The following is a 12293-nucleotide window of genomic DNA, read 5'->3' on the forward strand; positions in this document are numbered from 1 at the left end:
GATTATACACAAAATGATATTTGTTTATGCATCTTTTCTTTCTTGGCTGCTTTCTAGTTTTGCATAAAATCCATGTGGCTTTACAGAAAGTGGGGGAAATGGCATTATTTCTTACCAGACCCATGAGAAGGCCAAAAATCAAGGTGGCCATGATGAAAAAGACATAAGAACACCAAGCAGGAATTCCAAGGGTCACTGTGAAATAGTTGTGAAGATGCTGTAATCAGAAGAAAAATATAAAATAAAATCTTTACTTATTACCAAATATGTTTGAATCTCCCTCCCTAGCTATAACTCAAGTCAGCAAATTATTTCTACATGTATGAGGTCCCACAAAGGTCATCCAGTCTGCATCTATATGATTCTTCAAGAACAAGTCAGATTTTACAACATTGAAAATCTGAGAGTAATAATCAAGGTCATATCTTGACCTTTGTTCTCAAGTTATACTTCTTTGAGTTCTATTTCTTTGTTCATGATCTGGTAGAACTCTGGCAGAATTGTTTTTCTAGCCCCTCCTTTCATCATTTCATAGATTCTTTTTGGTCATTCTCCCCTAATAATTCTGTATCTCAATTTTTACTCATCATATGGCATCCATAAAAAATTAAACTTCTTGGGCCTTTGTCAATTAAGTGAAACTAAATTACTACTTACAGAGTATCAACCATTTAAAATGTCTCCATACTTCCTTTTTTCTAATCAGACCATTACTCTACCCCACCCATCTTCAACAACTTTCGTAATTCACCATAAAACTGAAAATATAATATTACACAGAAAAAATTTTTCCAGTTAATTCATTATGAACAAATGAGATTCCATCAGTCTTTTGAGTAGAGCTCACATCCCTTCATTCTTACTGTTCCCTCAGACCCTATTTGATGTCAGATACTTTAAAAAATCAGTGAAGAGATACCATTTTTGCTAGAAATTATTTACATGCTAAGTCATACAAATATGAACCTACTAGTTTGGTGCCAAGGCCCTTTTAAATGTGGGCTTGTAGGAGCCATGCTTCATCATGATGGCTTAGTGATCATCTGTGTTAGGCCCTTCCAGCTCCAAAGCAGTCATTCACTCCAATCCAAGCACTTACCGGACACAAGATGAAATGGCCCCGAGCTAAATGCCACAAGCAAGCAGAGGTAACAACTGAATGACTTGCCTAGAGCTGATGAGGTGGGTGACAATGAGTCCTAGTTTCTATTTTAATATTTCTCAAAATCCAAATTACTCAAGTATCTCCTGTTGGCTTTTCCATTTATAAATGCCAATACAATTAAATAATATATTTTATTCTGGCTTAATTCTGAATGATAAACCAACAAACAAAAAAGCTAGTTAATTGGTCTAGAATAATCTGAGATCTCCTCTCTCCCAATTTCTCATTCATTAGAAGAGATAGATCTAAAGACCCAGCGAGTAATTTACATACTGATACGTGCAAAGTGTTCAATAAATACTTATTGAACAAAAAAAAGATACTAGCAAATCCTTCAATTATTCATAGGAAATGCAAACAACTTGTGATTTGTAAAACTATCATCTGTGCTCTGTTGATGGAACTGGTCATCATTTTATCTTCAGCCGAGGCAATTGTTTATTAAAAATAATCTGGGGTGTCTGAGTGGCTCAGTTGGTTAAGTGTCAGACTTTAGCTCAGGTCACGATTTCACAGTTCATGAGTTCAAGCCCCGCATCGGGCTCTATGCTGACAGCTCAGAGCCTAGAGTTTGCTTCAGATTCTGTGTCTCCCTCTCTCTCTGCCCCTCCCCTGCTCACACTCTCTCTCTCAAAAATAAACAATTAAACAAATTAAAAAAAAAAAAAAAGAATAATCTAACATTGCGCTGCCCAGTAGGCAAAAGAGGTATTTGGGATAGCAAAAGCTTGCTTTATTCAAATTCTGTTCAGTGTAAGTTCTAAAATGTATCATACAGATTCTGTGTTTTCATAGTTTATGCTTTTCTTGATGACTCAGTGCCACTATCAGGATTAAACTCTGAAATGTGCCGAAGAATTAAAAGATATGGAAAGTCAGTCTGGCTTTGTGCTGACCCATAGAAATACGCATTCTGGAGCTTGCTTTATAAATAATATCCGTCTATATGGCTGGAATGAATAATGTCCAGTTATTAGTCCTTCTAGACTTTAGGTCCTTAGGCCCTTTCTGCAAAATAAATGATTAAAGTAACCTTCAAGAAATTTTCTAAGTTATTTTCTAGAATTAAGTAAATTGTTTGCCTTTGAATTATTGCATTCCAAGTCAGACATTTCTTAGTGCATTCAAAATATCTTCTTATTGTAGCAAGCTCTGCTTCAATTTTCTTGTATCAACTTACCATTTAAAGGATTTATTTGAGCCTCACTTACTCTTTAAAGGATTTATTTGAGCCTCTTAGAGAAACCCTGCCATCTTGTGGTCTTTTAGTTGATTAATATTAAAGCCTCATTAACCAAGTTGTGTTTTCACAATTGCAGACATAAATCCTTATCTGTTTACTTTGTCTGAGTCCACAAATAGTTTTAGAACACCTTAAGAGTGTTGGGGTTTGTGGTATTGAGTACTTGAAATTTTGATATATATATATATATTTTCAAGTAATAACTGATTCAAACTGATCTCAGTTTTAGATTCCTATATTTCTGTTTCTTTAATTGCCAAAGTGACAGTTTTCATTTGTGGAAAATATTGATCCTTGTTCAATATTATATCTCATTATACGGAAGCATCTTACTGTTTCTTTAAAAAGCACAAAAATAGGGGTGCCTGGGTGGCTCAGTCGGTTAAGCAGCCGACTTCGGCTCAGGTCATGATCTCGCGGTCTGTGAGTTCGAGCCCCGTGTCAGGCTCTGTGCTGACAGCTCAGAGCCTGGAGGCTGTTTCAGATTCTGTGTCTCCCTCTCTCTGACCCTCCCCTGTTCATGCACTGTCTCTCCCTGTCTCAAAAATAAATAAAACATTAAAAAAAAAAAGCACAAAAATATCATCTAATGGGCCTGATGACTTATACTGCACTATTGTAATAAATAACTGAATTAGAGCTAATTTTTGGCTAGATACAGATTTGAGAGGACTGATGAAGACACCATTACAGTAGAATAAATGAGAAGAACATTCTACCCTGTGGTCAGATGGATTTAAGGAATGGAGTAAGGCCAAGGCATCTATGGATCAGAGCTAGAGCCTTCTCTCTATAGAGATCTGTAACTGATCTGGGATCAGAACCACTGCAAGTCAGGTTAGATACTGCCCAAGGGCACCCATCCAGCCTAGTGTTGCACAGTCTCATTCAGAGCTGGGCTGGCCCTGAATTACACGAGAACCTTTTGGATTTTGATCCCATCAATGTGGATATACTCTGAGGACATTTGGGACAAACCCAATATCCCTTTCAAACACAGATCAGAATCCGCAAAACATCTGCCCTACATGGGAGCAGCTCACAAAGACTTTCTCTAGTAATGGCCAAGGGTTCACTTCACCTGCGATGTTTTACTCTCACACTTGCAACAAGACACAATCTTGCAGCCTCTTGTAGGCATTGAGAGAGGTATTTTGTGGGTGTACACCATCCCACTATAATATGGTTCTAGATAACTTCACAAGGAAAAAAAAAACCCTCAAAACAGTAAGAGATGAGATGCCACTATCTAAAACACAGAGAAATGTTTTGAGAGCTTTAAAATATACTCTTGTTAAGTGTTGGTGTGGATGTGGAGAAAAAGAATCCTCAGGCACTGCTAGTATGAATGCAAACTGGTGCAGCCAACATGGAAAACAGTATGGAGGTTCCTCAAAAAGTTAAAAATAGAACTATCATGTGATCCAGTAATTCCACTACTGGGTATTTACCCAAAGAATATGAAAACACCAACTGGAAAAGATACATGTACCCCTATGTTTTTTGCAGCATTATTTATAAGAGCCAAATTATGGAAGCAACCTGAGTTTCATCAACAGATGAGTGGATAAAGATGTGGTACATATGTACAATGGAATATTACTTAGCTATAAAAAATGAAATCTTGCCATTTGCAACAACATGGATGGATCTAGAGTGTAAAATGCTAAGTGAAATAAGTTATCAAAGACAAATTCATATGATTTCACTCATGTGGAATTTAAGAAACAAAACAAAGAAAAAAAGACACAAACCAAAAAACATGTTCTTAACCATAAAGAACAAATTGATGGTTACCAGATGGGAGGTGGGTGGGGGATGGGTGAAATAGGTGAAGGGGATTAAGAGTTCACTTATCATGATGAGCACTGAGTAATACATAGAATGGCTGAGTCACTATATTGTACACTTGAAACTAATATAGCACTATTTGTTAATTACACTAGAATTAAAATTTTGGAAAAAGTAGTCCCACTTTGAAAAAAAAAAACACTCTCATTATTTTCCAGTCTAAATACTCATGGCCTTTAATGCTCATTGCGAGGGATTCATAGAGCGTTAAATCTTCTCCATCATCGACTGTCCTCCCAAAGACGCAGCATACCTTACTGCCTACATCCTTGCATAACAGCCATAACACTGAAGTAAGTTACATACTACATTAGCTCAGCAAGCAGCAAAAATTCACCAAATCAAATAATTACTGAAATGCATGCAAATGCTAAACCTCGTTCACAAACGTACACGTTGTACAACTGGCATACAATCCTATTTTAATCCTGTTATCAGCTTGGATTAAAACATAAATGAATAAAAAGATAAAGTATTCCTTATTGACTAGTCAGAGGTAAAAAGTAAAATCATGATGACAAATGATCAATGAATACAACTAACAAGAAACAGTTACCAAGTACTGACTACGTGCCAGGTTCTATGCTAAGCACTCAAAGTGTTCTAGTGACAACAGTTTATAGCAGGGGAAACTAATGGATTCAGAGATACACACACAAGGTGGAGAACAATGAGTTGTTTCTCTGGAAGACAGAAAGCTAATTCCTACCTGCACCACTGTCGCTAACTATGAAAAGAGATGAAAAGACAAAAGACTAGAAGTCTCTTCATACATGTGTCACAGACAACAGCTCCAGGATTCCTAACCCTGACTGTGGCCCCAGACTCAGCGACAGTGCTTCCCAAGTTCAATCTCCTGTACATTGCTTTCATGACATTAGTCTCACCTTGTACTATCTTTTATATTTGTTAATATTTTTCATTAAGTTGTGTGACTTTTTATAATTTCAATAAAATTTCTTTGAAAACTTCAAAGAAATTTTATATTGCTACCAAAAATATATAATCAGTACCAATTCCATATCTAGAAAATGTCTATCCATTCTTTGAGAAATTCCTTGAGTTGTACATCTTCCAGGCTTCAGTGACTCTAATGAGGTAGGCAAATGTCAAGACTACATGTGAGGCTAAGTGTTACAGTTAAAGTGGCGGTGACTTCTAGGAGTTTATATAAAAATTAAAATACATAGGTGGATACCATCATCACTGGACAGAACATTTGAGATTATCAACCACCCCTCCCCCCACTTTTCCCACATTGTTGTACAAGTTACCTACCAAGCATCCCTCAGATTCCAGAGGACAGCAGGAAGCTCACAGGATCTGGCTTATAACACAATTCAAGGAACTTCTTCACTCAAGCGTTTATTCAAGCAAGAACATATGGGAGGTTGGTGTAGAGTTAAGAAAGCCAAATGTAGAGCACAACAAAACCCTTGAGTTCATAGGAACTCAGCTGTGTGGGTGTCTCCTCACCAAGCAATTCTGACATCCTGAGGACAAGTTCTTATTTCCAAATTGCCAGACCCAGCAGGCTGGCTTCACTACTAAAGCAGAAACTCAAGGACTTTAAGGATTAGTTAAGTAGGCTCTGATCTTATAGATGCTGCTCTTCTTTTTATTTTATCTTTTCATTACAGAAAAAAAGACAAATACAGAGCAAGATAAGAGATTTTTAAAAAATCAGCCATAATTTCAGTATCAAAGATAGCTACTGTTGATATTTGATTAATCTCCTTCCAAGCATTTTCCTATATACACATAAAAACTCCATACGAATTTAACCTTACACAAACTGTTTTATCTTTTCCCCCACTTAATAACATAAAATCTTCCCTATAGAAGTATTTTTTTAATGCTTATTTAATTTATTTTGAGAGAGAGAGAGAAAGCATGAAAGAGAGTACTTGCACGTGAGTGTGAGCAGGGGAGGGGCACATACAGAGGGAGAGAGAAAATCCCAAGCAGGCTCCACGCTGTCAGCACAGAGCCTGATATGAGTCTCAAACACACTAACTGCGAGATTATGACCTGTGCTGATATCAAGAGTTGGAGCCTTAACCAACTGAGCCATCCAGGCGCTCTGCAACACCCCCATAAAAGTATTATACATAACCAGCCACTCATGCATGGTTAGACTGTTGCTGAAGAAACACTGACTTCTTGGGGCGCCTGGGTGGCGAAGTCGGTTAAGCGTCCGATTTCAGCCAGGTCACGATCTCGCGGTCCGTGAGTTCGAGCCCCGCGTTAGGCTCTGGGCTGATGGCTCGGAGCCTGGAGCCTGTTTCCGATTCTGTGTCTCCCTCTCTCTCTGCCCCTCCCCCGTTCATGCTCTGTCTCTCTCTGTCCCAAAAATAAATAAACGTTGAAAAAAAAATTTAAAAAAAAGAAACACTGACTTCTATCTGTCTATGTAGCCACAACATCTCAGTAGGATAAGAGATTGTGGGTGGGCATCAACAATCTTGTCTCACTGGTATTAGCCACTCTGTGTCTTTCCTTCTTCCCTGTTTTGATCTTCTTCCTTAAAGACTTTATACTCATTTAGTTCTTGCCATTCCCTCTCCCTCTCCCTCCCTCTCTCTCTACATGCTGTTTCTTTTGTTCACTGTTAATATGATTGCACTATAGTTTTATATTGTCTAGACATGAGTTATAAACAGATTATGTTCCCCACAATTATACATTCAACTGATGAAAGGATCTTGGGCAAGGGAGATGTGCTGGCTAAATATGCTGAGTGGGCTGGGTAATCAGCTAGGAGGACTGGCTCAGTAAGTGGTTCTTTAGGTGTAAAAAGGCAAGACTACACCTGAAGGCTGAGGTGGGAACCAGGCTGAAAATCATACCCTCTTTGAATAAGAGGGCCAGGGCTCAATTCTGGAAACAGGTTGTGAGAGCCCTTCCCAGAGATTTCATGCAAGTCTGGAAACTTGTTTCTAAGAAAAGAAGAAACTACAAAAGTTGCCAAGAGACTTGAAAAACCTAGATGCTGATACAGAGGGTGATACATGATTTCTATCACAGATTTTTAAGGTAATGAATACACATACGAAGAAATCAAAATAATCTACAGACTTACCATTTATGTTCTTTTAGTCACGTTAACCCCCAACGTGCACGCGCGCGCACACCCCCCCCCCCACACACAAAATCTATAGTCAGGGCAAATACATTACTGATGCTAATAAACATAAATGGACTAAATTTATCATTTAAAAGAATTACTTGTTGCTGTATGCATTTTACAAGACTCATTCAAAACAGAAAAAGCAATTAAAAAGGTTGAAAGTGGAAAACATTCCAGGCAAATACTGACAAAAAAGAAAAAAAATATGGTATTAATATTAGATAAAAGTGATTCTGTAGAGTGTAAAATGTAACTGTGTGTCAAATTTAACAGTTTATTCTATAAAACTATCTTCTTTTGTCCCCTTTTAAATATTGGGAAATATATTCTAAATATACATGTGTATATAAATATCATATATACTCTACTTCTCAATCACTAAGAAGAACATCTCAATTGGTTATTCAGAGACAGATCATATTCTATTCTCCAAAATGCCCCCCCTTTTTTTTTTTGCAGTCTGACACATCCACACAGAATCTTTCCATGCTTGCCCATGGCTGGAGCACTGTGTGTATGAAGATAAAATACCCACTCCTGGCCTTGACACAACAATGCCACATATTGTAATTATTTGCATGATAAAATGAAAAACTGTAACTCCTTACCTAAACTCTTGCTTATCAAAGCACCAATGCCAAGTTATATGAGGTCAAAGTAATTGTTTTTCTTCCCAGATACTGTATTTGAAAATAAACTTATTTTACATTTTTCTTCCCAGATACTGTATTTGAAAATACATCTCTTTTACAATGTGTGAAATTGATGACCAACTTCCATCCAAGCTCTTCTTAAACAACTAAACAAATTCATCTCTTGACCTGCACTTATTATAGGCTCAATGCCAAGATCTTGCTCTCATGATTCCTGAAATCCATCTATTATGAGTATCCTGTTCAATTAGACATTATAAGGCTACAACGTTCTCAGATGGCTATCAGAATATATGACTCTGACAACCTTCAGTGTCAACATACTGCAAAAGGTAAAATCCTTACTCTCAATTTCCAGTTGGCAATTCATAATTCTCAAATCCTGAATAAACTTCTCACCAGTGTTAAGAAAATAGTAGAAGGAAACCATATAAAACTCATGCTATCTGGTGAGAGGGAAAATCCAAGTTATTATTTAATATCATACACAAATGCTAAAAAATAATTAACAAACATTAAGAAATACTGAATCCAAGTGACAAACTTAATTTCTGTTTTTAAAAAATTCTGAAGTTACTATTCTACCTCACAAGGCAGAAAATAAAATATAACTGAAAAACTAGGATGCAAAAGGTTGTTCTTAAATTTCCTAAACATACACTGATGTGCATGAGAAACAGAAGAGTCTTATGAACTTCTTGAATGTTAAGTTCCAAATATGACATCATGACTTAGAATCATAGTTTGAAAAGACAAATATAAGTACACACTTCTAAAGATTTTTTTTGAAATACTTTAAGGATATATATTTAATTCCACAGCAAGTTTGTTAAATTTGGCAAAATTTAGCCCATCCTACACATAAATGGAAGTAAAAGATTACGTAACACATTCAAGATTATATAATTGTTCAAATTTTAACCTAAATAACAGTTCTAACTCACTGAAATGACTCAGGGAAATGATAAAATCACATATACAAGGGACACTCGAAGTTCTTCTTAAATTGTCACAGAGTAAATATCTTCGGCTTGTGGGACACATGGTCTCTGTCACAACTACTCAACTCTACCATCATAGCATGAAAGTAGTTCTAGACAACAGGCAATGAATGAAAACTAATGTGTTCTAATAAAAGTTATCAAAACAGGTGGCCAGTCCCCAAGATATAGTTTGCTGATCCCTGACACACAGAATAGGACTTTGACACAGTAGTTACAGGTCCGTGTTCAATTTATGCCCTTCTACACAGAGACACGTTTCTACTGGGGACTCCACATGAGAGCAATTGTGTGCCGTAAGGAGAAAAGTGAATTACAAAAGTACTTATAAGTGTTTACTTTCCTATTGCTTAGAAGCTACATTCTTACTCCTTAAAAACCTCTCTGCCAAGATAGTCACAAAAGGTATATTTAATTACTCACCCATATCTTGCCAGAGATGCTAAATAGACCAGCCATTCCAGACATCCTAAAAAAAAAAATTAATAAATGAAGAGAAGGAGAACCACTGGTGATATATACTATGATGAAACAAACCAAAACAAAGCTTAGGTCATAAGGATCTGCCCCTCCACTTTTTGCAATATGTTGTCCTCTCTCCTGGATTTACTTCCATTCCCATAAAGCTTAGATTTCATAGCCTTCATTTCAATTCCTCTGCTATAAATACATTCAACCCCCCTGGCCCTTTCTCCCACCATTATACATACCTGGCAAAAACTCCAACCCTGGGCAGCTGCGTGTCTCTGGAGAAAACCACATGACTGACTGACTGCTCCCCCTTCCCAGTCACAAACCTCAGGAAGCACTCAATACTGCATTGTCTTAGGCTCCACTTGAGATGATAGCTCATGTCTTTTTCCTCTCTTCAGACCTTCCGCACCCTCCCCTTTCCATGCATGCTTAGCTAACAAATAACTCCTTGTATGTCCCTGTGAAATCAGAAGCCATTGTGTGACCTCTCTTATCTTCCCACCATCAAATCTGAGCCTGGTGTACACCTGATCTACCTCCTCCTGTTACAGCAGAGAAAGTTGATCTGCCCTACCACAGTCTAATTCCTCGATTTGCGTCTTGGATCTTTAGTCTTGGACACTTTAGTCTTGTTAATGACTTGGTTCTTTCTGCCATTCCTTTTCCTACATTAGTAATTTCTCCCTTTCTGCTGGATCATTTTCTTCTGCATGAAAACATGTTCTATCCCCTCTTTTCTTTTAAAAAGCACATTCTTGGGGGCGCCTGGGTGGCGCAGTCGGTTAAGCGTCCGACTTCAGCCAGGTCACGATCTCGCGGTCCGTGAGTTCGAGCCCCGCGTCAGGCTCTGGGCTGATGGCTCAGAGCCTGGAGCCTGTTTCCGATTCTGTGTCTCCCTCTCTCTCTGCCCCTCCCCCGTTCATGCTCTGTCTCTCTCTGTCCCAAAAATAAATAAAAAAAATAAATAAATAAATAAAAAGCACATTCTTAGACTTCACAAACGTCTCCAAAGAGTAGCTATGCTTACTGTTTCTTCTCACCATACCTTTAACCATCACATCTGGCTTCCATCCTCACTACTACATTATCACTACTTGTCAAGACCATGATGACTTTGCACTGCTTTACCAAACATCCATGTCTCGGACTCGATCTTTTACCCTTGGTAACACAGGACACAAGTGACTACTCCCTCTTTCTTGAGCACTCTTTGCTTAGCTTCTAGGAAATCGTACACCCTTAACTGTCTGCCGGCCTCATTGGTACTCATTTTCAGTTTCCTTTTGCTGACTTCTTCTCTACTCATCTTAATTTTGGGGTGTCTCCTGGCTCAGTCCCAAGCACGTTTCTTTTTTTTTTTTTTTTCAACGTTTATTTATTTTTGGGACAGAGAGAGACAGAGCATGAACGGGGGGGGGGCAGAGAGAGAGGGAGACACAGAATCGGAAACAGGCTCCAGGCTCTGAGCCATCAGCCCAGAGCCTGACGCGGGGTTCGAACTCCCGGACCGCGAGATCGTGACCTGGCTGAAGTCGGACGCTTAACCGACTGCGCCACCCAGGCGCCCCAAGCACGTTTCTTTTTACCTCTCTCTAGGTGATCCCCTCCCTTCTAAGGTTTAAATACCACCCACACACTTTGTTCCTCAATTCTCTATGGAGACCCATCTCTACACATTCAACCTGAGAACTCTAGAAGGAAGTCTGCATCTCAAACTTATTTTAAATCCATCCATTCTCTCAATTCCCACTGCTGACACGCTGCTGGCACTACAACCATCCCTTGGCTGGACACTGCAACAGCCTTTAACTGTCTCCCCTCATCCATTTGTGCCCTTTCCAACCTCTCCTCCTAAGAGCCATCTTCTAATTGTATGCACTGATAACATCCAAGGTCCAAAATGAGACCCAGACCCATATGATCTGGCTCCTGCCTCTCTTTCTCGGTGTATACCACTCCCAATCCTTTTCCCTGTGCTCAACCTTGTTTCTGCTCCTCAGCACGATGAGCTCTTTCCAAATTGGGGCCTTTGGCCATGCTATACCCATTGTTGAGAATATTCCTACCCCTGCTCTTTACCCAGCTAGGTCATTCTATCCTTCAGCTCTGCCTGCTACTCCGCCTCTCATCCAATGGACGCCCATGCCCCCATAGTTCATCCCTGTCTTAGTAAGGGTTTGTTTTTAATAGCCCTTATCCAGACTAAGATTCTTTATATCCCTAGTTGTTTTTGTTAATATGTCTTACTTTAAGTTTCATAAGGAGAGCAGAGGGACCAACTCTGTCTTGCTCCCTGTTAAATATCTAGCACCTAGAATAGCATCTGGCATAAAATCAGTACTCAAACATTTGTAGAATGAAATGCCAAAGATGAACTGCTTTTACAGTAAGCTATGTATTTCTTGGGTATTTTATAAAATACTATTTCATGATTTATTCCTGAAATATTGCATGATTTGATTCTATTTCACCAGGAATATTCCCTATACTTGTGTAAACTAACATAATATTAACTGCAATTATCACAATTCATTCAAATTTAAAACCAACTGTGGAAAAAAGTTAGTATGGTCTGGCATTATGTACTTCACCAAGAATTATACAGTTTGCCATCATGAACAAAAGTTACCCGCAGCAGTGTTACGCTAGGCAGCCAAAGACACCATAGGTTTTATTTCCACATAGATACGATAGCTTCAGAAGAAAGAATGGTAAATGGTATTCAATATCATATTTTGTAAAGACAAAACAGTTGATATGGCTTAGTGCAAAAGCT

The 12293-nt window shown here is 38.3% G+C and overlaps 1 protein-coding gene across 1 annotated transcript in view; it reads right to left on the reverse strand.

Moving 5' to 3' along the window:
• TMX4 (thioredoxin related transmembrane protein 4) overlaps nucleotides 1-12293 on the reverse strand; it is a 51186-nt gene that overhangs the window by 10122 nt on the left and 28771 nt on the right. The window contains exons 5-6 of the mRNA XM_030310079.1: nucleotides 9467-9512; nucleotides 116-217 (exon numbers count right to left, since the gene is read on the reverse strand). Of these exons, the coding sequence (XP_030165939.1) occupies nucleotides 116-217; nucleotides 9467-9512 (148 nt within the window). The remainder of the gene's footprint in view (nucleotides 1-115; nucleotides 218-9466; nucleotides 9513-12293) is intronic.

This window comes from Lynx canadensis, chromosome A3 (genome assembly GCF_007474595.2).
Source record: "Lynx canadensis isolate LIC74 chromosome A3, mLynCan4.pri.v2, whole genome shotgun sequence".
Taxonomy (NCBI): Eukaryota; Metazoa; Chordata; class Mammalia; order Carnivora; family Felidae; genus Lynx; species Lynx canadensis.